Raw genomic sequence first — 24,264 nt, forward strand, 5'->3', positions numbered from 1 at the left:
CCACACATTCAAGGCAGTGGAGAAGGTCCGACTTTTGGCCTGTCCTCATTTCTCCATTCTTGCTGAGTGCCGGGGGTACTGGTTGATTTTCATGGCGGAAAAACTCGGGCAGATTGCCTTTTCTTGTTTGGCAGGCTATGAACAGTCTTGAAAACAGTGAGCAGTCATTGCGCAGCATGGTAACTGCAGTCTTCTGTGGTGTCTTCTTGCAAAGACTTTCAGGTGGTTTCGGTGCAATGGAGATGTTACTGGTGTTGGTCTTTCCATGAGTCTTTCTTTTACAAAGTCGTTGTATTGCTGCTGTCCGACTTCGATCACACTCTGGACTGCTTTCACATCACAGTTTTCGTCCACAACTATCGTGTCCATAGCATACAGAACCTCACTGTCGTCTTCAAAAGGATTGCCGACTTCTTTAAAAGCTGCAATACGCTTTTCAACATTCATCTTGAAAGTCTTTTGAAATGCAACAGATGGCTCATGATGTTCCAGCTTAGGAGACGCATGTGAAGGTAATTGCTGCTCAAAGCTCTGCACAATTCGTGCAATCTCTGGTCCAGCCACCATCCACCTTCGCAGTGCCACTGGATTCGTTGTTAGTCCAATCGCACCTCTATCCCCTTTAGCCAAGGCATTGCACTGCTCATGTGCGTGGTCAAGTGCAATGGAAGAGAATGGCCGCCGAGTTTTGTTGACGACAAATGCACCCAGATAGAAGGCTTGATACACGGATAGAATCCTTGTCAACAGCTGACACATGTCACGCAGACTGCACAGAAAGCCACCGCGCATAGTGTATGTGGTCCAGTGCGAAAAACCATGGAATCAGAACCGCCAGTGCTTGGACAAACTCATCAAAGTTTGCAGTCCGAATAGCGTAGACAAACTGCAGTACGTTCAGTTCAAGCTGCAAAAGCTCTGTTTGTGGTTTCTGTAAAGTGAGAAAGAATTATTAATATTATACACTGTAACACTTGTAACAAAACACTTTCGCCTTAAGAATCTTTGAAAAAAAACCATTTACTTTGTGTGTACTTTTCTCGATTTGGGGTAAATATTTTTTGCTATGTTGGAACATATAAAAAAAACCTCTTTGTACAGTGTTCCTTACAACATCAATAATAATGATAATACTTATAATGATATTAATACTACTACTACTACTACTACTACTAATAATAATAATAATAATAAAAATTATAATGACAGCTTATATAGCGCGAACCACAGTAATCTATGCTCTCCGCGCTGTACATTGTCTTAGATCAGAACAAAAAACTTCAACAACAACCCAAGGAATAGCTTAAAAATTATGAAAAACAAACACTTACAACTGGTCATTTAGATGTAGATTGCTTTCTTACCCCCGAAAAGTTTTTTGTTCGTGTTCAACATGATGCATGTATCTTAGACATTTTGACTCATTTGGCCCGCCATACATTTTGTACCACAGGGCAAGACAATCGACACTGTTACTCATACACAGGCTACAAATGTAAATTAAGAGTACTGTATTGGGTTCATTTTGTTCTAATGAACATGTGACATTCATATATATTACTGCTGTATGTGTTCTTCGTGTATATGTTTGCAAACATCAGTACGTAATGCGCTAGCAGACGACACACGGTCAAGGTAAAGCTATCGAAACGATGATTGAGCAATGAGTGTAGATCTACTTACCGTTTGGGCTTCACCGCTTCATTTCCCCCCAAAATAACCTGCGCTGGTGTTAGTCTGCATTCACTGCATGGTGCCTGGGTGGTAAAGTGGGTGTCCCAGCCAAATTAAAGGACAAATTGTAGTGCCGTCGAACCGGTCGACGGGTTCAAAACAAAGCGCGCCATTGTGCAAAGAAGGGATGTGCCTGTGACGTAATTACAGTCCGCCGACTTGTGTCATTATTTATTTTGGGAAATTTGAAGGCAAAATTGTACGCATTAAAGGCTTGAAAATATCTTGCATCTATTAGAATTCGAAACGAGGGACTCATGAAGCACTAGTTCCAATACAACAACTGTCTCGAACTGTCATAGCAAACTGAAATTCGTCCCCAAATTCACTATACTTCCATTTGTTTATCATTACGGGGTGGCCCGGTAGCTCACGGGTCAACTTTACTAATGTGCAGACTCAAAGACGGTATACCCATGTTCCGCGCGCGTGTGTGTGTGTGTGTGTGTGTGTGTGTGTGCCGGTGTGTGTGCGTGTGTGTGTGCGTGTGTGTGTGTGTGTGTGTGTGTGTGTGTGTGTGTGCGTGAGTGTGTGTGTGTGCGTGTGTGTGTGTGCGTGTGTGTGTGTGTGTGCGTGTGTGTGTGTGTGTGTGTCTGTCTGTGAAAAGCATTTCTCAACAAGAGGCGAAGCCTTCAAGGCTCACGTAAGAAATAGACAAACAGTAACACAAACTCAATCACTCCGTCACACATACACACCCACACACACAGTAAGCTTAGGTGACACTGTGCAAGAAAGAGAGACACTAGATCTAGATCTGTCTGTCTGCATGTACATAGCCTACTTACAGGGACACGACTGCCAAATAGTCTCGGCCCGCTCAAAATAACAATGACCGAGACCACACACACCACGCGAGAGAGAAAGACTACAGGGAGGCATGCCGTCATGATGCATTAATTGACGTCAAACACTTTTGACCGTGACGTAATCTTATGCGAGCTTTATCCATAGTCTTGGATAACCACTCACACATAGACTCGGAAATGTTAAAGTTTCTACCACAGACATACACACACACGCACACACGCACACACAAACGCACGCACAGACAGACAAAGTTACGATCGCATAGGCTACACTTACGTGAGCCAAAAACTGACGTACATTTTTGAGAGTATTTGCTTGAAACATTTTTCGCACATGACGTCATATTGAACTGCGAGATATTATGACATCACCTTGCGCGCGACTGACGTTCTAAATAAATAAACAACAGAATGTGACCGTCTTTCTGTACAGGGGGACAGTGGTCAGTGCGTGTGGTACGGACAGTGCGGGTTTGACCCGGCCACCAAGAAACCGGTCAACTGTGCGTACAACGGACCGGCCAAACCCCTCCAGACCCCCCACGCTGTCAGCCTTCTCAAACAGTACTGCCCTGACTTGTACCAAGGTGAGCATGTTTCAATGTTGTTTGCTTGATTGTGTCTGTTGTCGCTGGTGTTGTTGTTGTTGGTGGTGGTGATGGTGGTGGTGGAGGTGGTACGTGTGTGTGTGTGTGTGTGTGTGTGTGTGTGTGTGTGTGTGTGTGTGTGTGTGTGTACGGTGAGTGAGTGTGAGTGAGTGTGTATGTGTGAGAGAGAGAGAGAGAGAGAGAGAGAGAGAGAGAGAGAAAGAGAGAGAGAGACAGACAGACAGACAGAGGCATATAGAGAGACAAAGATAGAGAGACAGACAGACAGACAGACAGACAGACAGACAGACAGACAGACAGACAGAGGCATATAGAGAGAGAGACAGAGAGAGAGACAGAGAGACAGAAGGCGCGTTAAGATGTTGATATCATTAATGACCTTAGCTTGGTACTTTATACGTTTGTCTAACGAACTTTCAAATTAAAAAAAGAATCATCTTTTTTATGTACTTATTTGTTGTTGTTTTTATTTTGTAATTTCTGCGTTTATTAATTTGCCAGGTGATGGTACCAGAACCTGTTGCTCTGACGAACAGCTAAAAACACTAGTCGACAACATTGCCGTCCCCGTACAGGTAACACAAGATGTTTAATGGCTTAATTCTCGTCATACCAACTTTTGGTCGATCTGCAGGGAGCATATCATCTTATATTGCTATTTCATATGTTACATGGATTTCCATTGGTCAATTGGGCAAAACTGAGCTCAGTGCAAAAGTGATATCGACGACATTTCCGTCGATATCAGTTTTGATATCGACAACCTCTTTATTGCTTCCCCACTTCAAAAACAAAAACACCTAAATTTAAAAACAAATAAATATATATGAAAATGTAATTATCCCAGAATTTAGTTGAGCAAGTGACTAAAGACTTTTTGAAAGGAAAGACATTTTAAATTACTGAAAAGTACAAGAAAAGAGTGAACAAAAAGAAATAATAATCAGAGGGAGGGATATGGAACAGCCAAAACTGAGACAAATACTTTTGTAATTTCTTTACAGTTAATACAAAATGTCCAGAGAATTAGCAATATATCTAACATTGACTGACTGTGTGATGATATCTTCTGCTATTGGTCTGTTTCGACAGTGATATCAAAATCTCGACCTCCGGTCTCGATTTTGATATTACTGTCTCAACAGACCATAGCAGAAGATATCATCACACAGTCCGTCAATATTGGGTACTGTTTCATCTGTATCGACCAAGGCCGAAGGTTGATAAAGGTAACAAACGCCGATCTTTTGACGTCATTCTCACGAGTTTTCATTCATAGCGACCAGCTGGGAGATAAAACACAAACAAATGTCATAATTTATGTGACAAATCGAGGTGGTGAATATGGGTGAGCTTTCAGGTTCTTCTTCTTCTTCCTGCGTTCGCCGTCACACCATCAGTTTAGTCTGCGAGACAAATGACGTCGTGGCTTCCAGGTCTTGTCTGCTCCCATAGAGTTTGGTGCGGAGAGGGACTGATGCTGGCCACACTTTGTCTCTGATTGGTTTGAGTTGGGGGCATGTCATTAAGACATGTTCTGGAGTCTGGTCTTCCAGACCACAGGGACAGGTTGGTGATGGGGTCAGCTTCAGCTTCCTGAACATGTGGGCGTTGAGGCGACAGTGACCAGTTCGTAGTCGCATGATCACTACTTGCTGCCATCGTTCTAGGAGATGATATGCGTCTCTCGTAGATTGTGGTCGCATTGCTGCCTTCACGAGGGTTTTCTTTTCAGCGAAGCTGACTGGGTTGTCTCGTTGTTCCTCCCTGGCTCCGAGTTTGGCGAGCTCATCAGCTGTTTCATTGCCTGGAATTCCGCAGTGTGCTGGAACCCATTGCAGGACTACTCGTCGAGTCTTGGCAAGCTCCTGGAGTTTCTACATCAGACGAGGAAGTTTGTTTCCTGCAAGGGCTTCCAAGGCAGACAGTGCATCGAAGAGGAAAACAACTTGGGGGCATTCGCTTTCCGAGTCATGAATCATGGAGGCTGCTTGCATGATGGCCTGAACTTCTGCTGCATAGTTTGAGCAGTACTTTCCTGTTGGTATCCCTGCTGTAGAAGTGTGCCCCTCAGGAGATCTGACAAGTACACCTGCTCCTCCATTGGCCACGGCGTTTGTTGCTGAACCGTCTGTATACGCGTGGATCCAGGCGTCTTCAGGGTACCGTTCAGCAATCATGGCGAGTGTTAGGGTGCGCCTGGCAGTGTCGTTCTGGGAATCTCTTGAGGTAACGTAGGGGACTGTGGTGGAGATGTGAAGATTCTTGTAGTCTTCATTCCATGGCTGCGGCAGATCTGAGAAGCTGATTGGTAGTGCTGATGGAGGTACAGAGGCTTGGTGCTCTCTGGCAAGTCTCTTGCTTTCATGTAAGAAGCTGCTGCGCTTGAGACGGTTCTTTGTCAGGTTATCCATCCTCTTCTTCATCGGATGTGCAGGCAGGCACTTGAATTTCTCTGTCTGAACCATGACCTTGGCGTCTCTTCTCTGACTGAGGGGTTGAATGGCAGCAACTTCTTCCATGGCCTTTATTGGTGTGGATCTCATCGATCCAGTAATGATCCTGAGGGCTTGGTTTTGGACCCTGTCCAGTGTCTGCTGGTGGGTCTTCGCTGCTGTAGACCAAGCTGTGGAGCCATACTCAAGATGGGGCCTGACTGCTCCCTGGTAGACTCGCTTGAGTATCTCTTCGTTTGCTCCCCAGCTGGTTCCGGCTAGCTTCCGCATGATGGCAAGCTTGCGCCTGGCCTTTGCTTCAGCATTGTGGATGTGGGGTTTCCAGGTCTGTTTCTTGTCAAAAGTGACACCAAGATATGTTGCCTCGTCATCACTTCTCAGGGGGTTGTCACCAAGCTTGATGGTTCCGGTCTTTTGTTTTGAGGATAGGGTGAAGAGTGTTGTGGAGGACTTTTCCTTGTTGATGGCAACACACCATTCATCTGCCCATGCCGCCAGCCGGTCAGCAGCCAGTTGCATCCTGTAAGTGGCAGTTGTGGCGTATTCCTCCTTGCACCACATCACCAAATCATCAGCATATAATGCAGCGTGGATACCTTTGGGAAGAATTTGTACAAGGTCGTTGATGAAGACCAAGAAGAGTGTAGGAGAGAGGACTCCTCCTTGTGGGACACCATGTCGCAGTAGTATTTTCTTGCCGACTCGACCGTTGACTGAGATTCTTGCTCTGCGGTTGTGAAGATAGCATCTAATCCATCGCAGCATGTTGCTTGCGCTTCCACATCTCTGCAGTTTCACGAGGAGACCATCAGTCCAGACCTTGTCAAAGGCTTTCTATAGATCAATCCAGGTGGCGAAGAGGACCTTCTGTTCCTGGAATGCATCTTCTATTTCTTGGGAGAGATAGGTTGCCTGGTCTTCTGTGCTGTGAAACTGTCTGAAGCCTGCCTGTTCAGGAGCCAGGATGTTCTCAGTCTCTAGATACCAAAGCAGGCGCTGGTTGACCATCCTCTCTAGGGTCTTCACAGTGCAGCTGGTCAAGCTGATTGGTCTGTAACTAGCAGGCTTCTTCTTGTCCTTTCCTTTCTTATGGATAGGAATCATGATGGCCTCTCGCCAAACTTGTGCCAGTTTGCCTGTGTCCCAGCTGAGATTGAAGACCTCCAGTAGTTTCAGGACAGCTGTGTTGCCTAGGTGCTTCAGCATCTCGTTCGTGATCCCATCTGGCCCTGGGGATTTCCTGGTTTTTAGTTTCCTCAAGGCAATTTGTAGCTCATGAAGAGTGAAGGGTTGCTTCATGGGTTCCACATCTGTGTGGTGTTGTGGACGCTCTCTCTGTTCTCTTCTTGCTTCTCTTTGTTGGACAGGACTGACAGGTACATTGCTCTCGTCTGCATAGTTGTCAGCAAGACGGTTAGCTGCTCGTCTCCCTGTCAGCATCTCTCCGTTCTCTTCCAGTGTCACATTCTGGCTTCTGTTTTCTTCATCATTGAGCTGTCCTACGACTCTCCACAGCTTCGTTCCGCCTCTCTCAAGATTCAGCGCAGCGGTTTTTTCTCTCCAGCTTTTGCGTCTGGCCTTGAGAAATTCAGCCTTTGTCTGCTGGAGCCGTAGGTGGTTCTCATCTGATGGGCTACTTTCTGCTGCCTGTCTAGCAGATTCCATCTTAAGCTAGGATTCCATTCTTACGGCTGCGGTGCGGCTCCGGCTCCGGCGACGGCAACGGCATCCGGCTCTGGCGAGAAAAACGCATCGTCGTGAACCGTATATAACGGCGACGTCGTCCGGATATGTTCTCTTCCCGCCAATGCCGCCATGGCTCCACATTGGTCTCGTCTCATGCAAACTGTCATTCATAATGAAGAACAATTTATGTTAATATTATTAGCGTACCGCCAAATGAAAAAACGCCAAAAGAGACGACATCGCTGGTGGGTGCATGCCATTTTGGAGAAAAGACGGCAGTATGGAACCTATCACCATCTTGTTCAAGAACTGCAACTCGATGGCGAAAGGTTTCAGCAGTATTTTCGTCTCTTTGTGCTCGGAAAGGCTCTGAGAAAAACGCGGGAAAAGAGACACGCCCACAAAATACCAGACGGCGTCCGGCGACGGCAGTCCAGAAAGCCACATGGAGCTTTCTTGAAAAAACGCACGCACGCCGGGCCGTCGCCGTCGCCGTCGCCGTACCGCACCCGTGTGAATGGGGTCATCCCTTCTTTCATCAATGTTTTTCAAATTGCCGTCGCCGCTGCCGTCGCCGGAGCCGCACCGCAGCCGTAAGAATGGAATCCTAGCTTCATCCTGCAGTTCTTGTAGCTGGTTGGTCCAGTATGGCTTGTACTCTGTGCGAGCACCTCGTGGGATAGACTCGTGGGCTGCTTGCAGGATGCAGGCGTTCAGGTCTCTGACAAAGTTACTGATGTCTCTACCTTGGACATGGAGGTCCTTGGTAAGAGTGTTTGTTCGGTGTCTGAAAAGACTCCATTTAGCCTTCTTGTAGTTCCAGCGAGGGTGGACAGGGTAGTTCATAGTGTTCCTGTTGATGGAGAGGAACACTGGCCTGTGGTCACTTCCTCCTAACTGCTCTCCCACCTCCCTGGTGACGTCTCGGTGGACATCTTCGGTGCAGAGAGCAAGATCTGGAGTGGAGGTAGTGCGCCATTGTCTGGAGTAGAAGGTTGGGGTATCATTTGGGGAGTTTATGAGGATGAGATGGTGTCCATCTTGCCAGTCTTCCACTTCTTCACCCCGGCGATCCATCTGACTGTAACCCCAACTCTGGGAGTGAGAGTTGAAATCCCCTACTGCGAGAAAGCTCGAGTCTGGGACTTCGATGGTGTCAAGGGATAGTGGACGGTCGTTGGGGCAGTAAAAGTTCAGGATCTGCAACTCTGTGTCATTCAGTTTGGCCCGAATCATCTGGTACTCTGCTCCCTCCATGTGGACGGCTGTTTCGCAGGCTTGGATGTTGTTCCTAACTAGTGTCAGGACTCCGCCTTTGCGTCTGTCAGCTCTGTCCTATCTGAAGCACTGGTAGCCTCTGACCTTGAAGGTTTTTCCCATCTGCAGGTGGGTTTCTTGAATGCAGCAGACGTTGATGCTCCTTTCATGCAAGATATGTTCTAGCTCTGTCTTCTTGTTCATGACTCCTTTTGCATTCCAATGCATCACCTTAAAAGGTTGACGCTTCTTGGATGTTGAAGTGGTTGTTGTGCTACCAGTCGCATTCCTCCTCCGTCCCTTGGCGCAGCAAGACGGACGAGAGGGACCTCCAGTAGCTGAGGTTGGACTCCTTTGAGGCTTGGAGACCGGCACTGCCTCACCCCGGAGGGACCTCAGTGGGCGAGCGCCATGAGTGTCGCTTCTATCTGATGGTGTCATGGTTGGCGTTGATGCGTGGTACCATGGTTTATTAGAGTGCGCCGTGCAGCCCAGTACCTCCGTCTTCAGCACTCGAGGTTTCTGTCGGGGTTGCCTCACCCTTAGCTCATGGCCCGTACGTCCTACCCTGAGAGCACAGGGGGGAGGATTTGCCGGGATCCCACCCGGAGCTAGGGTTTTAATGCGCCCATAGTCGCATTAGATGAGTCCCGTCGAAGGGCGATGGAGCATTTCGAAGAGAGTAGCAGTGCCGCCTGCTTCCCCACTCCATCCTGGTAGGAAACACCGCCAGTTTGGTCCGCGGCCGCAAGCGGCTGGTCTTCATATCTGAAGTCCGTTCCCCTATCCGCCACCTGGGGACGCGCTGGGTTGGGGGTGGTCGCCCCACTGAAAGTCCCACACTGGGTTAAAGAAGTTCAGCCTGTCTCAGCTGCTTTCAGGTGAAACGTGGATTGTCAGCTCTGTACATTTGTATACTGGAAGAAAAGCGGCGACTAGGTTACGTTTGAAGTAACACTGCCAAAGGTATTACGTGTTATCTCGAACTTCTGACGTGTTTTCGGGCCCTGAATTGCATTCTAAAAGTTGCGTTCAGAAGAGGAATCCCCGGTAATTGTTGTGCGTACTTTTGTTCTTCCAAAATGATGATGACAAAAACGATGTTTGGTGGCTTGTTGCCAGACCAGCATTTTTTGGTTTGTCCGAGGGGAGCATATTGCCTTCTGTTTAATCTTTGTCAACCTCGGCCTTCGGCCTTGGTCAATCAAGATGAAACAGAAGACGATATGCTCCACAAATACGTAAACAGGGAGCACGTGTGGAAAGTTTGCCCCAATAAAAGCAAGAGTAATCACTCTTTCACAACCCATGCACACCCGAGTTATTTCTCCAGAGTTCGTCTTTGGCCAGCCTTGGGCAATAACGTCTTTTATCCTACATACGTCAGACAGACTACTCATGAGATAACAATATCATTAAACCATACGTGTGTATATCATGTAAATGAGGTCGTGTCAAACAAATCTTGCAATGACCTGTTTTTCCACTGCTTATGATGCCAAGTCACCGAGACACACGTCATTATGGAAACACTGTTTCCCCTGGGAGAACGTTAGGAACTAATTCGTCACGCTACAGTTTCTAGAGTGACGTTTCTTTGGTTTAACGTCAAAAACGTTGAAGATTGCACGAGGCTTTAGAAGATATCGAGGTTTCAAAGGAAGCAGGTTCTTCAATTTGGACGCCTCGACTGCGGGACGTTTTTAGTCAAATCCATGTAAGTACAGTAACTATGTAGGATAAACAGAATACTACATGGCTTGCTGTGCCGTACGAGATTTACACTCGTTGTTTTATCAAATATTGAAAAGCTCGCTGCTTCCGCTCGCAGTTCAATATTTGAAAAGGCCTAGTGGATAAAACATCGGCTTCCTGATCGGAAGCTCATGAGTTCAAATCCCGGCCGCGGCCGACTGGTGGGATAAGGGTGGAGATTGTTTCGATCACCCAGGTCAACTTATGTGCAGACCTGCTAGTGCCTTATTCCCCTTCGTTAGTACACGCAAGCACAAGACCAAGTGCGCACGGAAAAGATCCTGTAATCCATGTCTGAGTTCGGTGGGCTATGGAAACACGAAAATACCCAGCATGTCCCCCCCCCCCGGAAATCGGCGTATGCAGCTTGAATGGCGGGGTAAAAACGGTCATACACGTAAAAATCCACTCGTGCAAAAACGTGAGTGAACGTGGGAGTTTCAGCCCATTAACAAAGAAGAAAGAGAAGAAGAAAAAGCAACTCGTGTAAATCTGGTACGACATGTAGTATTCTCTATGTATATTCTTCAGCTTTTAGGCCACTGCCCGTCCTGCCTGCACAACTTTTTGAACATCTACTGCTACATGACCTGCGCCCCCGACCACAGTCAATTTGTCACTGTGGATAGAACCACGCCATACGTTGACCCCAAGACAGGACAGAAAGACCTGCAAGTCAATGAGGTCAGCTGCCAATCAGACATTTTTTTAAACCTTTTTTTGAAAAGATGTTGTTATGTATGTGTGTATGCCAATCAGCCGTGCCATTGTTCTTTTTGTCCCTTCTTTTTTGTTGTAATTTCAAAAGATGTTGTTATGCATGCGTATGCCAATCTGCCGTGTTATGTTTCTCTTTTTTTCTCTTTTTTTTTGTTGTTGTTGTTGTTGTAATTTCAAAAGATGTTGTTATACATGTATGTGTGTATGACAATACAAATTGATGGAGTATGATCGCAAACAGATTAAACGAGCAAAAAAGAAATATCATTTGGATAAGAAAAAGGAAAGGCGGCGAAACAAACCAGAGAGATGATGATGATGATGATGATGATGATGATGATGATGATGATGATGATGAAACTTTATTTTAGAAGGATAGAAGTTTAAGGCTACACCTTTTCTTACAACTAATACATGTACAAATAGAAATTCTAATACATACAAGATAGACCATTAGTAGAACTAACGGACAAATAAGCAAACAATCGAACAATGTAATACAATATTGAGAGAGAGAGAGAGAGAGAGAGAGAGAGAGAGAGAGAGAGAGAGAGAGAGAGAGAGAGAGAGAGGGGAAAAAGGGGGGGGGGGGGCAGACAGACAGATAGATAGACAAAGACAAAAATAAAGTCACACAGATCCCAACACAGACACATACACATACCATATTTACTGCCTACAAGGCGATACCGCGTATTTCATCAACGCAAAAAGGCGCACACAGAAAGGAAATAGTCGCGTGAAGCGATATAAAAACATTTATCCTACATACGTGAGAGAGACACCCGTGAGATAATAATCGTTCAAATCACACGTGTGTGTATCATGTAAATGAGGTCATGTCAAGCAAGTCTGGCAGGGACCTGTTTTTCCAATGCTTATGATGCCAAAGTCACCGAGACAAACGTCATTATAGAAACAAAAATTGCGCTCGCTAATTACCCTCGATGAATCTTTGGAACTAACACGTCACGCCACACTTTCAGAGTGACGTTTCTTTGCTTTGACGTAATAGATTGCACGAGGCTTAAGGAGAGATCGAGGTTCCAAAACAAGCGTCTTCAATTTAGCTGCCTCGTCTGCAAGACATTTTCAGTAAAATACACGTAAGTACAGTATGTAGGATAAACAGAATACTACATGGCTTGCTGTGTCGTACCAGATTTACACTCGTTGCTTTTTCAAATAGTGAACAGCTCGCTTTCGCTCGCAGTTCAATATTTAAAAAAACCAACTCGTGTAATTCTGGTACGTCACAGCAAGCCATGTAGTATTCTCTATTTAGTCACTCGGTATTGAACTAAAAGATCAACACCACAAACCAGTCATCGCCAAGACTACGAGATACATTTAGTTAGTCTCGGCTATCACGCTCGTCTCCGCGAAGCATGCGACCGTATACTTACTGAACCTATTTTCTGTAATTCTGAGCACATTGTTGGGGTGAACATGACATATCTATATAGTTTTGAATTCAGGAGAAGATGAGGATTACAATGCAGTCATGGTTTAACCTTTTACTAGAATTTCGATTTTAATGACAACTTTAACGAACAAACTAATTAATTCCTTTGTAAGATTTCGAGCTGAAATGCAATACCGTAGTCCGGACTTCGTCGAAGATTGTTTTACCAAACTTTCAATCAATTTGGTTGAGAAATGAGGGAGTGAGTGTTGCCTCAACTTTCACAAAAACCCGGATATGACGTCATCAAAGACATCCATCCCAAAAATGAAACAAACGTCTGGGGATATTATACCCAGGAACTCTCAAGTGAAGTTGTACTGATGAAGATTGGTCCAGTATTTTTTCTCGGAATCACTTTATACACACACACACACACACACACACACACACACCATAACCCTTGTCTCGATTCCCCGTCTTGACTAAATGTAAAAAGAAAATAGTTGGCATTTGTCACCATTTGTCACCATTTGTCAAGGTATACAGTTGAACACCATTTTCAGACCCCCCAAAATCTGGGGAAAAAATCAGATCTTAAAAAGGAGGGGTCTTAAGATAGGGTTTTGTTTTTTTTTACAGTGAGAAAACAGCTAGGGTCTCAAATTGGGGGTCTTAAGGGTTGTTTCACTGTACCGGTTTAAAAAAAAAATGCCCATTACGCGATTGCTGGTCTATGCTTTGAATCCGAAAGTCCGTCCTTAATTTAGCACGAAGTCGACCTGGTGAAGCTTCGCGAAGTCTCTATCCTGAAAACCCGCAGCTACGGTGAAGTACTTTGTAGCCCCTACTTCGCTTTGCAAGTTTTGACATGCAAATCTACGCCGTAGCTCTGCGACGAAGTTGTTCTTTTTGTCAGAAGAGTGCTTTTTGATTCAAGATGGACGTAGAAATCACACTCGAAAGAGCAGAGTGCATTCTCTTGGACTTCGCGAAGCTATGCTGAAAGTAGTTCAATTAAGGGACGAATTCTCGTTCCGGAAGTTTCGCGAAGTGAGCAACGCAAAGTCGACTTCGTCCAATTAAGGACAAGCCTAAAGCTCTTTTTCAACATCTCCACATTACAGGTAAACTATGCGGTGACTGACGACTTTGCCGTGGGCATGTTCAACTCATGCGCCACAGTACGGCTGCCTATCTGGCCCAGTGCCAAGGAGCCAGCAATCGGCATCTTGTGTGGACACTCTGCGGATGAATGCACGCCCAAAAACTGGCTGGACTATATGGGAAATACTGGTAACCAACAGACACCCTTTCAGGTAGTGTGTGTGTGTGTGTGTTTGTGAATGTGTGTGTGTGTGTGTGTGTGTGTGTGTGTGTGTGTGTGTGTGTGTGTGTGTGTCTCTCTCTCTCTCTCTCTCTCTCTCTCTCTCCACTCTCTCTCTGTCTCTCTCTGTCTCTCTTTCTCTGTCTCTCTCTCTCTCTCTCTCTCTTTCTCTCTCTCACTCACCTCATTTGTGTGTTGAGGAGGGGGGGGGGGAGGGGGGGTAGTTGTGTCGAATTTGGGAATTACGAAGCTGATATTGCGTCAGTGAAAAGAAGAAGCCATTTCTCCCTGAGGTAAGTTCAGACTTATCCGAATTACGTCGACAATGAAAATGAGAAATACGACGACGTCGATGATAAAGATGATGATAATGACGACGACGACGATTATGATGACGACGATGATAATGACGACGACGAATGTGACGATGACGGTGGTGGTGGTGGTGGTGGGTGTGGTGGTGTTGATGATGATGACGACGACGACGACAATTAAGATGACACGATGACCACGACGACGGCGTTAACGACGGCGACGACGATGAGTGAGGAGTACAAGACGATGAGGACAATATCTCATTGTTGTGCAGATCAACTTCAACATTACTGACAAGCCCTACATCAACCGGGCTGGTCACCTGGTCACCCCACAGAATGCTCCCACCCTCCCGTGTACCCCCACCCACACCCAGGGGGCTTTACCATGCACGTGCGGTCAACCCACAAAGAGGCCACAGTTTGACAAACATTTCCCGTACGTACATGACATTGTATCACCGTTCAGCGTCATCCTGAACTCAGGTCAAAATGAGTAACTTCCCTTCGGGTCTCATTTATCCCTGCCAGGATGCCTTTGTTTTCCTTCTCTGGAGAGAAGATCGGTTTTTTTATTTTTTTTATTTATTTTTTTTTTTTTTACATATTTAGAGCTTTTCGTAATGTGTTATTGATATAAGCAGATGCGAGATCGTCGATAATGATTTTTCATGGTGTTGTGTAAATTTTAAATTTAGAAAGGAATTGTTATGTTAGACACTTTCAAACGAGCTATCTTTCGCGAATGCATTTACTGAGCAAACAACTCTAAATATGGCAAAAGTGTCACGTGATGATCAACTTCGTCACGTGAGCATAATAAAATGGCTACGGAGCGGACGACTTTTTTCGTACCCAGTTGTGAGTGATGCAACAATATCAAGGTCTGGATTGATTTGTTCAAAACTAGTCAAGCCTTCTCTGGCTCTATGGTGTGGAACTCCATTCCGTCTGTAATAAGATCATTAACCTCACTAAAGAGTTTTAAACAAGCTCTGCATAATCATTATATGTCTGCCTAGATGGCTATACTAGTCTTAACACGTGCAAGTAGCTGTCAACAATTGGCAAAGCTTTATGAATTACACAAATATGTTCTTTATTACATGTATTATGTGAAATTTATGTTGCGATTTTCCATCATCATCATCATCAACATCATCATTATCATCATCAAATCATCATCATCATCACAGGGGCGTCTTATCCAGGTGGGGCCATGGGGCTAGAGCCCCACCACTTTTTCCCCCCTAAAAAAAAAAAAAAAAAAAAAAAAGAGAGAGAGAGAGAGAGAGAGAGAGAGAGAGAGAGAGAGAGAGAGAGAGAGAGAGAGAGAGAGAGAGAGAGAGAGAGAGAGAGAGAGAGAGAGAGAGAGAGAGAGAGAGAGAGAGAGAGAGAGAGCCTCAAAGGGAAAGAACTCGATAACGCTCTTCTTTTGCAATAGATACAGAAAGTTCCGATTTGGTGTGTCTGCTGCTTTTTCACGAGATTGTGCTATCGTATTTCCTAAGGTGTGTAGTTAAGTTTGTGATTTAGTACTGTAGATCTTTTTAGTTCATCACTACATTCAGTGCATAGTTTGTCATAATGATATGGTTCTGTGGAAGAATGTGTGGGTGGTAATCTTGTTCTTGATTAATTCGATTTGGCCCTCGTGTTACTAGATCTAGGGTCAGAGCGCTTGTAAAAGGCAGTTGGTTCAATGCCTACCATGCCGGCGTTGATCTTGTACAGCATGGCCAATCGGTTGTTTTTTCTTCGATCTTCTAAGCTAACCCAACCTAGGTTCTTGAGCATGGTTATTTACAGTGCCAGGTTCTCTATCTCTGTAGTTCAGGGACTGCAAAAGAGCCACATTTCGCTGATGTCTCAAGTTGGTGTTCTTTTGAAACTTGTTCTGGTGATGCCTGCCACGAATGCTACAAGCGAGCGTTCTTTCAGTGCCATGAGGAGGGTGAAAATGTACCTTCGCGCCAACATGCTGCAAGAACGTTTAAACCATCTCATGTTGCTTCATGTGCACAAGGAGCGCACAGACAGAATTGACTTGGTGCATGTTGCCAACAACTTTGCAGCGTCACCCCATCGTCGTGACATCTTTGGCACGTTCACCACATCAGACTTGGCAGGGACAAGCGTTCTTCAGGCCACCAAGGCCACTCAAACTGTCAAGTTTGACTGAGACAAAGTGAAAAGGCGTGACTGCCCACCGGACAACGTGACAGGGCCTTTCTGTGCGTTCACTGACGTTCAAGTAATACTAATAATAATAATACGAATATTTATAACGCGCACATTCAGGCGACTCAAGGCGCACATACACTCGTTCACACACACGGAGACTTAAAGTCACTAGCACACACACCATCAACCATTATAATATGTACAGTTATTCAGGGTGGGATGGGGTGGGCAGTGTAGAATGCATGGATTATTTGGAAAAAAGGAATGTCTTGAGTGCAGATTTGAATGATTCGAGGGACTGTTGTTGACGGAGGGGGAGAGGTAGTGTGTTCCATTGGCTAGGTGCTTGGAAAGAAAATGAGCGTTGACCTGCTGTTTTGAGTTTGGTGTGGGGGATGTTGAGCTGGAGGGAGTCGGCAGATGATCTGAGTGTTCGTGAAGGGACATAGAGAGAAAGAGAGTCGGAGAGATAGGCAGGGGCGAGACCATGGAGGCATTTGTAGGTGAGAGTGTTGATTTTGTAGGTGATACGGGCAGGAACGGGCAACCAGTGGAGCTGATTTAGGAGGGGGGTGATATGATCTCTCTTTTTCTTTCGTAGAACAAGACGGGCAGAGCTATTTTGAATGCGTTGGAGACGAGAGATAGAAGAAGAGGGAAGACCCGCCAAGAGAGAGTTACAATAGTCAAGACGTGAGAGAACGGTGGAAGTGACCAGTTTGGCGGTAGCATCTGTGGTGAGGTACTTGCGGATAGTGGCGATGCGGCGGAGTTGGAAGTAGCAGGTGCGAGAGACAGAAGAGATGTGTTGTTTCATGGAAAGGGTGTTGTCTAGAGTGACTCCGAGGTTTTTGACAGCAGAAGACAGAGGGACAGAAGAGTCAGAGAGTTGAAGAGAGTCGGAGGTGGCTTTGGAGAGTATGGATGTAGTGCCTATTAGGATAGCTTCAGTTTTGTTGCTATTGAGCTGAAGTTTGTTTTCTGTCATTCAATTCTGCACGTCAGTGATAGTGTCAGAGATAGAGGAAAGAAGAAATTCAGACTGGTCAGGGGAAGAGCTGTTGTGAAGTTGAGAGTCGTCGGCAAAAGAGTGGTGGAGAACGTTGTGTCGGTCAAGGATGTGGTCAAGAGGTTGAGTGTAGAGAGTAAATAGTACAGGCCCAAGGACTGAGCCCTGAGGGACTCCGCACTCAAGCCTCAAGTAAGTGTAAAGTAAATATTCCTTGATATTGTTTGATAGCCCCACCACTTTTTCATAGCGTGTGACGCCCCTGCATCATCTTCATCATCTTCATCATCATCATTTACACCATATAATCATTGTAAGCATTAGTGTAAACGTTGGTATTGTGTGAATTTTACCGTCGATCACTTTACATGTGTAACCTCAATTAACATGTTGCATGTTTCGCTTTTGATTTGTATGTTGCTTATTTTGTCATTTTTGTGCTTACTTGTCGATTGTTTGTTTATTTGTCATGTTGCTTTACTTGTTTATCATTTATTAGACATTCATATTAGAAGTAAGGACCGGTTGTAAGAAAAGGCGTTGCCTTAAACCTCTATCCTTGAAAAATAAAGTTCCATCATCATCATCATCTCTCTCTCTTTCTCTCTCTCTTTCTCTCTGACCATAATGGCAAACCTCTCGGCGCCCGTGTTGTGCGTATTATGAGTTATTTTAATATGCTGACTGCTACAATGATGTAGCAAGTGATAAACGACATCTGAAAATGAATATCAACATGATCCGGCGGTCGCATGTTGATTATATATAATTTTCGATAGCACTGTTTGCTACGCAATGATTACTAAAAAGTCTTGCAGGCACACTAGGTGAAAGCCTATTAAGGACTAGCCTGAGGAAAGTGATAGAAACAGTGTTTCCAGTGTTTGCTTCTACGGGGTGACAAAGTGTTGGTGGTTTCAGGCCCATTTACCGCACAGAGCAGCTGATCGTCAGGCGAACTGGGCACCACCCCAAGATTGAGCACCAAGACCCTCCCCCTGCCATCTCCACCACCACCTTCAGCCCCATCTTCGACAAGGACTTTCTGCATCAGGTGCGTTCTGTTGGCCAAGTTCGACAACTTGTTCTTCTCCTTTCTTCTCCTTCCGACTTCGTGAGCTGCAACAAAGGACTTCATGACTAATATTTGCACTTCCGCCGAAGTGTACCCCCTTTGAAACATGCGAATCTCAGCCGCCGATTGCAAAAAAAAAGCAAACATAGCAGGGTGTTTGTCGTGGAAATGTCCTTGCTATTTTAAGCACTACGCCCTTTGACACATGCGAATCTCAGCCGCCGATTATAAAAAAGCAGAAAAGCAGGGTGTTCGTCGTGGACATTTTCTCGCTATTTTAAGCACTATATAACACAGGCAAAACTCTCACACTCACTCTCACTTTTTCTCTTGCAATGACGAAATAAGTTTACGTAAATTTCCTCGAAATACGTTATGTGCAGGTGTACGCCTTTTGACATATATGCGAATCTCAGCCGCCGATTAGAAAAAAGAAGCAGACATCGACATAGCAGGGTGTTCAACGTAGAAATGTCCTCGCTATTTTAAGCACTATATAACACAGGCAAAACTCTCACACTCACTCTCACGTTTTCTCTTGCAAAACTTGTAAGCACTACTGTTGTGCAACGGATGAAATAACAGTTATTTCTGAATTTATTGAACCACATGATTCTACATAATGCACTAAGAAAATGTGTATACAAACAAAACATTACTTGTTCATATCTTCCATCATTGCTAATGCCTCATAATGCATCTTGAAATGTCTTATTGTTTGCTTAACAAGTTAAATATGTAATTGTAACAGTAGTTAACGTTACTTCTTTTATTTCTTCTAGTTATTGAGCTCCCCCTCTCTCATTAATACGGTCTTAGCTGTCATGTATGGCAAGTTTTGTGTGATAAAAGCTTTGGCTGTGGACAGAAACGAGTCCGCGGCAAATTTAGAGTGAACGCTGCCAACAGTGAAAAAAAAAGAAAAAGCCTAACGGTTTTGAGGTTTGTGTTTTTGCAACTGTTTTGACATGTGCAAGTTATCCAGAGAGGATGAATACAGCGAATGAAATTGTTTTGAGCGCTCTAGCGCCGTTAGTTTGTCAGAACTGGAGGTGGTCCATATTAGGAGCCGGTCCATATTAGGAGCCCTTCCCCTACTTGAAAAATAAAGTGCGCCCTGCTGAAAATACGAGTTCCTTAACTCTTACCGTCCTGATCACTTGCATTAGCACCAAAGTGTGCGAAAGACTCTTAAATGCAGATGAAACACATCAACCTCGCTACTTCGGCGCCATTTTGCGCGATTTCGGTCACTATCTATTTTTCGATCAAATGGTTACGTAAACTCATGACGTCAAAAGATGTTCGAATTTGTGTTTGCAACAATGTTCTTCAATTGATTTTACAACCAACGATCGAAACCACTGTAATTGGGAAAAATGTCTTAAATAACAATGGGTTCTTTCATACGTTAGATCGGGAAAACCCTTATCATACAGAATTGTTCATAAACCTATTTTTCAAAGACTATAGTCTGTTTCAGTGACTTTCAGCAATAATTATTTTCAACATTATAAATCGACAAAACTAGACACTTTCAAAGAAATTTGGTGCACAAAACTGATTTCCTGATCACGAAGCATTGTGTGAAACTTTCCTTACAACTTTCTTTCATTAAGTGTGCGTATTTTTCTTGCAATAGGCGTGTCCCCTGTTTTGAGCGAACACTGTTTACAGAAGAAAAAGAAACAAGTCGCGTAAGGCCGAAAATACAACATTTAGTCAAGCTGTCGTACTCACAGAATGACACAAAACGTACTGCATCTTTTTTTAACCAAGATCGTATACTTGTAGCATCGTCAGTCCACCGCTCGTGGCAAAGGCAGTGACATAGACTAGCCAGAATAGCGCAGTAGAGGTTACGCTGAGTAGGATAGCACGCTTTTCTGTATCTCTGTTCTTTTTAACTTTCTGAGCTTGTTTTTAATTCAAATATATCATATCTATATGTTTTTGGAATCAGGAACGGACAGAAATCAGATGAAATTGTTTTTAAATCGATTTTTGAAAATTTAATTTTAATCAAAATTTTTATATTTTTAATTGTCAGAGCTTGTTTTTAATCCGAATATAGCATACATATATGTTTTTGGAATTAGAAAATGATGAAGAATCAGATGAAATTGTTTTTGAATCGGTTTATAAAAATAAAATAATAATTAAGTAGATGTGCAACGCCAAGGCACTGCATACCCCAGCGAAAGACAAACTTCTCTCTTACTCTCTCTCTTTCTCTCTCTCAAACACACACACACACACACACACACGAAAACACACACACACACACACGCACACCCCCCCCCCCAAGTTACACACGTACACACATACACACTCACTCACACGCACTCACTCACTCTCTCACACACACTTCATACACACAAAACACACCCCCATACGCACATATAGACAGACGGACATAAACACGTACCTTTGCAAACAAACACACATACACACACACATACACCTACGCACCCGCGCATACACACACCCACCCACTCTCTCTCTTTCTCTCTCTTTCTCTCTTATACAAACAGACACACACCCACACACTGTACATACGCACGAACACACACACACACACACACACACACACACACACACACACACACACATTGACTCACACAAATCTCATACACACAAAACACACACTCATACGCACATAGACCGGCACGGTTGGCCTAGTGGTAAGGCGTCCGCCCCGTGATCGGGAGGTCGTGGGTTCGAACCCCGGCCGGGTCATACCTAAGACTTTAAAATTGGCAATCTAGTGGCTGCTCCGCCTGGCGTCTGGCATTATGGGGTTAGTGCTGGGACTGGTTGGTCCGGTGTCAGAATACTGTGACTGGGTGAGACATGAAGCCTGTGCTGCGACTTCTGTCTTGTGTGTGGCGCACGTTATATGTCAAAGCAGCACCGCCCTGATATGGCCCTTCGTGGTCGGCTGGGCGTTAAGCAAACAAACAAACAAATACGCACATAGACAGTCGAACACACACACCTTTACAAACAAACACCATATACACACTCATACACACAAAAACATACACACAAACACATTCACACACACACACACACACACACACACACACACTCTCTTTCTCTCTCTCAAACACACACACACACGAACACACACGCACACACACACACATACACACCCCAAGTCACACACACACACATACACACTCACTCATACGCACTCACTCACTCTCTCACAAAAACTTCATACACACAAAACACACACCCATACGCACATATGGACAGACGGACATACACACCTTTACAAACAAACACACATACACGCACAGACATACACTTATGCCCACACACACACTCACACACACACTAGTACAGACTCATGCACGCGTGCGCGCGCACACACACACACACACACCACACACATACGAGTACAGACTCATGCACGCGTGTGCACGCACACACACACACACACACACAGACACACACACACACACACACACACACACACAGTAACACTAACACATGTGCCCAAATGAACACAAACACGCACACTGCGCGAGAGAGAAAGACTACAGGGAGTTATGACGTCATGATGCAATAATTGACGTCAAAGACTTTTGACCGTGACGTAATCTTCTCACGCGAGCTTTATCCATAGTCTTGAACAACCACACACAAATAGACTTGGAAAGTACAGAATTTCTACCCGTCCAAAGCGGCCTTGGGTGGCGTTTGCTGAAAAAATGGGGGCGACTATTGCACCCACCGTATTTTTGTTAGTATGGTCCCAATTTTTGGTGAACTTCCATCTCCAACTGTAGCACGTAGCCGGGCACAAAGAATCCTTCTTTATCATGTATTATCGGTGTGAACATTTCTCAAGTCGATTACAGTATGTGGGATACCTCCAGCTTCGCTGGGATTACAATTTTCAGTTTTTAATGACCATAACTCATTAATTCATGTCTAAGCCTTCATGCTGAAATGCAATACCAAAGTCCGGACTTTGTCGAAGATTACTTGACCAAACTGGGTTTCAATCAATTTCATTGAAAAATGAGGGTGTGACAGTGCCGCCTTAACTTTTACAATGACGTCATCAAAGACATTTATCGAAAAAATGAAAGAAAGTCTGGGAATATCATTCCCAGGAACTCTCATGTAAAGTTTCATGAAGATCGGACTCGATGTTAAAACATTTAGTCAAAACTTGACTAAATGTAAAAATACACAGCGGCCATAATTCCTCTTTATTTGAATGAATTTCAACTTCAAAAAGATTGTTTTAGAGTGCAGATTTTTTTTATAAATCAATGCATAAAGATTTTGAAAAAACAGTTGGTTATTCCTACTCAATGAGCGAGGGCCGGATGGAAAAAAAAGTATGTCAGCATTACTTCTTCTGTCACCTTCGAAAAATTAATGTCAATTCAAGTCCATTGACACACCAGGTGCTGGACCTTCAAGACAAGGTGTACGCCCTGCGAGCCCCCTACGACAACCACAACGACAACACCGTGTCCCTGACAGACATCTGTTTCCGTCTCCACCACACGGACTGCACCATCCTCAGCGTGCTCAACTACTTCCAGAACAACGGCACCAGAATAGACCGCGTGGTCAGGGACCAGCCGTTTGGCTTCTTCACGCTGGCTGATTACTTGGACCACCTGAAGTACTGCACATGGTATGTGTGTGTGTGTGGGGGGGGTGTAAGTGTGTGTGTGTGTGGGGGGATGTAAGTATGAGTGTGTGTGTGCGTGTGCGTGTGTGTGTGTGAGTGTGAGGGTGAGTGTGTGTGAGTGTGAGGGTGAGTGTGTGTGTGCACGTGTGTGTGAGTGCGCGCGCGCGTGTGTGTGTGTATGTGTGCGTATGTCTGTGTGTGTGTGTGTGTGAGCGCCTGTGTGTGTGTATGTGTGTGTGTGTGTGTGTGTGTATGCGATTGTGTGTGCCTGTGTGTGTGTGTGAGCGACTGTGTGTGTTTGTGCGCGTGTCAGTGTTTGTGTGTGTGTGTATGTGTGCACGCGCACGCGTGTGTGTGTCACGTGTGTTTGAGTTGATGGGTTATGGATAGTGCCGGCGTGCATGCCTAGCTGTTTGTCTGCTAGCGAGCCAGCGTGAGTGTGTGGTGTGTGTACTGATGTGATTGCAGAAATGAGAGCGAGAGTTTGACTGAAACTTGATGTGTTCAGGGTACCCGAGTCTAAAATTGACACCACGGCTTTGCATGAATCGTGTCTTGGCACCGACGGAGGCCCCACTTATCCCTGGACCGCATTTCAAGGCTTTGATGGTAGGTTTTCTGTTGATGGTCAAGTTTTTATTACATTTAGTCAAGTTTTGACTAAATGTTTTAACATAGAGGGGGAATCGAGACGAGGGTCGTGGTGTGTGTGTGTGTGTGTGTGTGTGTGTGTGTGTGTGTGTGTGTAGAGCGATGCAGAGTAAACTACTGGACCGATCTTTATGAAATTTTACATGAGAGTTCCTGGGTATGATATCCCCAGAAACGTTTGTCATTTTTTCGATAAATGTCTTTGATGACGTCATATCCGGCTTTTTGTAAAAGTTGAGGCGGCACTGTCACACCTAACCTTGAATGGTTGAAAACGACGTTAAACACCAAATAAAGAAAGAAAGAAAGAAACTGTCACACCCTCGTTTTTCAATAAAATTGATTGAAATTTTGGCCAAGCAATCTTCGACGAAGGCCGGACTTTGGTATTGCATTTCAGCTTGGAGGCTTACAAATTAATTAATGACTGGGGCGGGGATGCAGCTCAGTCGGTAACGCGCTGGATTTGTATCCAGGCTGTCAGCGTGAGTTTGTCCCCACGTTCGGCGAGAGATTTATTTCTCAGAGTCAACTTTGTGTGCAGACTCTCCTCGGTGTCCAAACACCCCCGTGTGTACACGCAAGCACAAGACCAAGTGCGCACGAAAAAAATC

At 44.9% G+C, this 24,264-nt stretch overlaps 1 protein-coding gene across 1 annotated transcript in view; it reads left to right on the forward strand.

The window, feature by feature from the left end:
* Positions 1 to 24,264, forward strand: part of LOC138979774 (NPC intracellular cholesterol transporter 1-like) — a 39,745-nt gene that overhangs the window by 13,408 nt on the left and 2,073 nt on the right. Inside the window, exons 2-9 of the mRNA XM_070352513.1 lie at positions 2,977 to 3,130; positions 3,653 to 3,726; positions 10,837 to 10,989; positions 13,558 to 13,749; positions 14,347 to 14,510; positions 18,186 to 18,318; positions 22,767 to 23,002; positions 23,508 to 23,608. Of these exons, the coding sequence (XP_070208614.1) occupies positions 2,977 to 3,130; positions 3,653 to 3,726; positions 10,837 to 10,989; positions 13,558 to 13,749; positions 14,347 to 14,510; positions 18,186 to 18,318; positions 22,767 to 23,002; positions 23,508 to 23,608 (1,207 nt within the window). The remainder of the gene's footprint in view (positions 1 to 2,976; positions 3,131 to 3,652; positions 3,727 to 10,836; positions 10,990 to 13,557; positions 13,750 to 14,346; positions 14,511 to 18,185; positions 18,319 to 22,766; positions 23,003 to 23,507; positions 23,609 to 24,264) is intronic.

This window comes from Littorina saxatilis, linkage group LG11, assembly GCF_037325665.1.
Source record: "Littorina saxatilis isolate snail1 linkage group LG11, US_GU_Lsax_2.0, whole genome shotgun sequence".
Lineage (NCBI taxonomy): Eukaryota > Metazoa > Mollusca > Gastropoda > Littorinimorpha > Littorinidae > Littorina > Littorina saxatilis.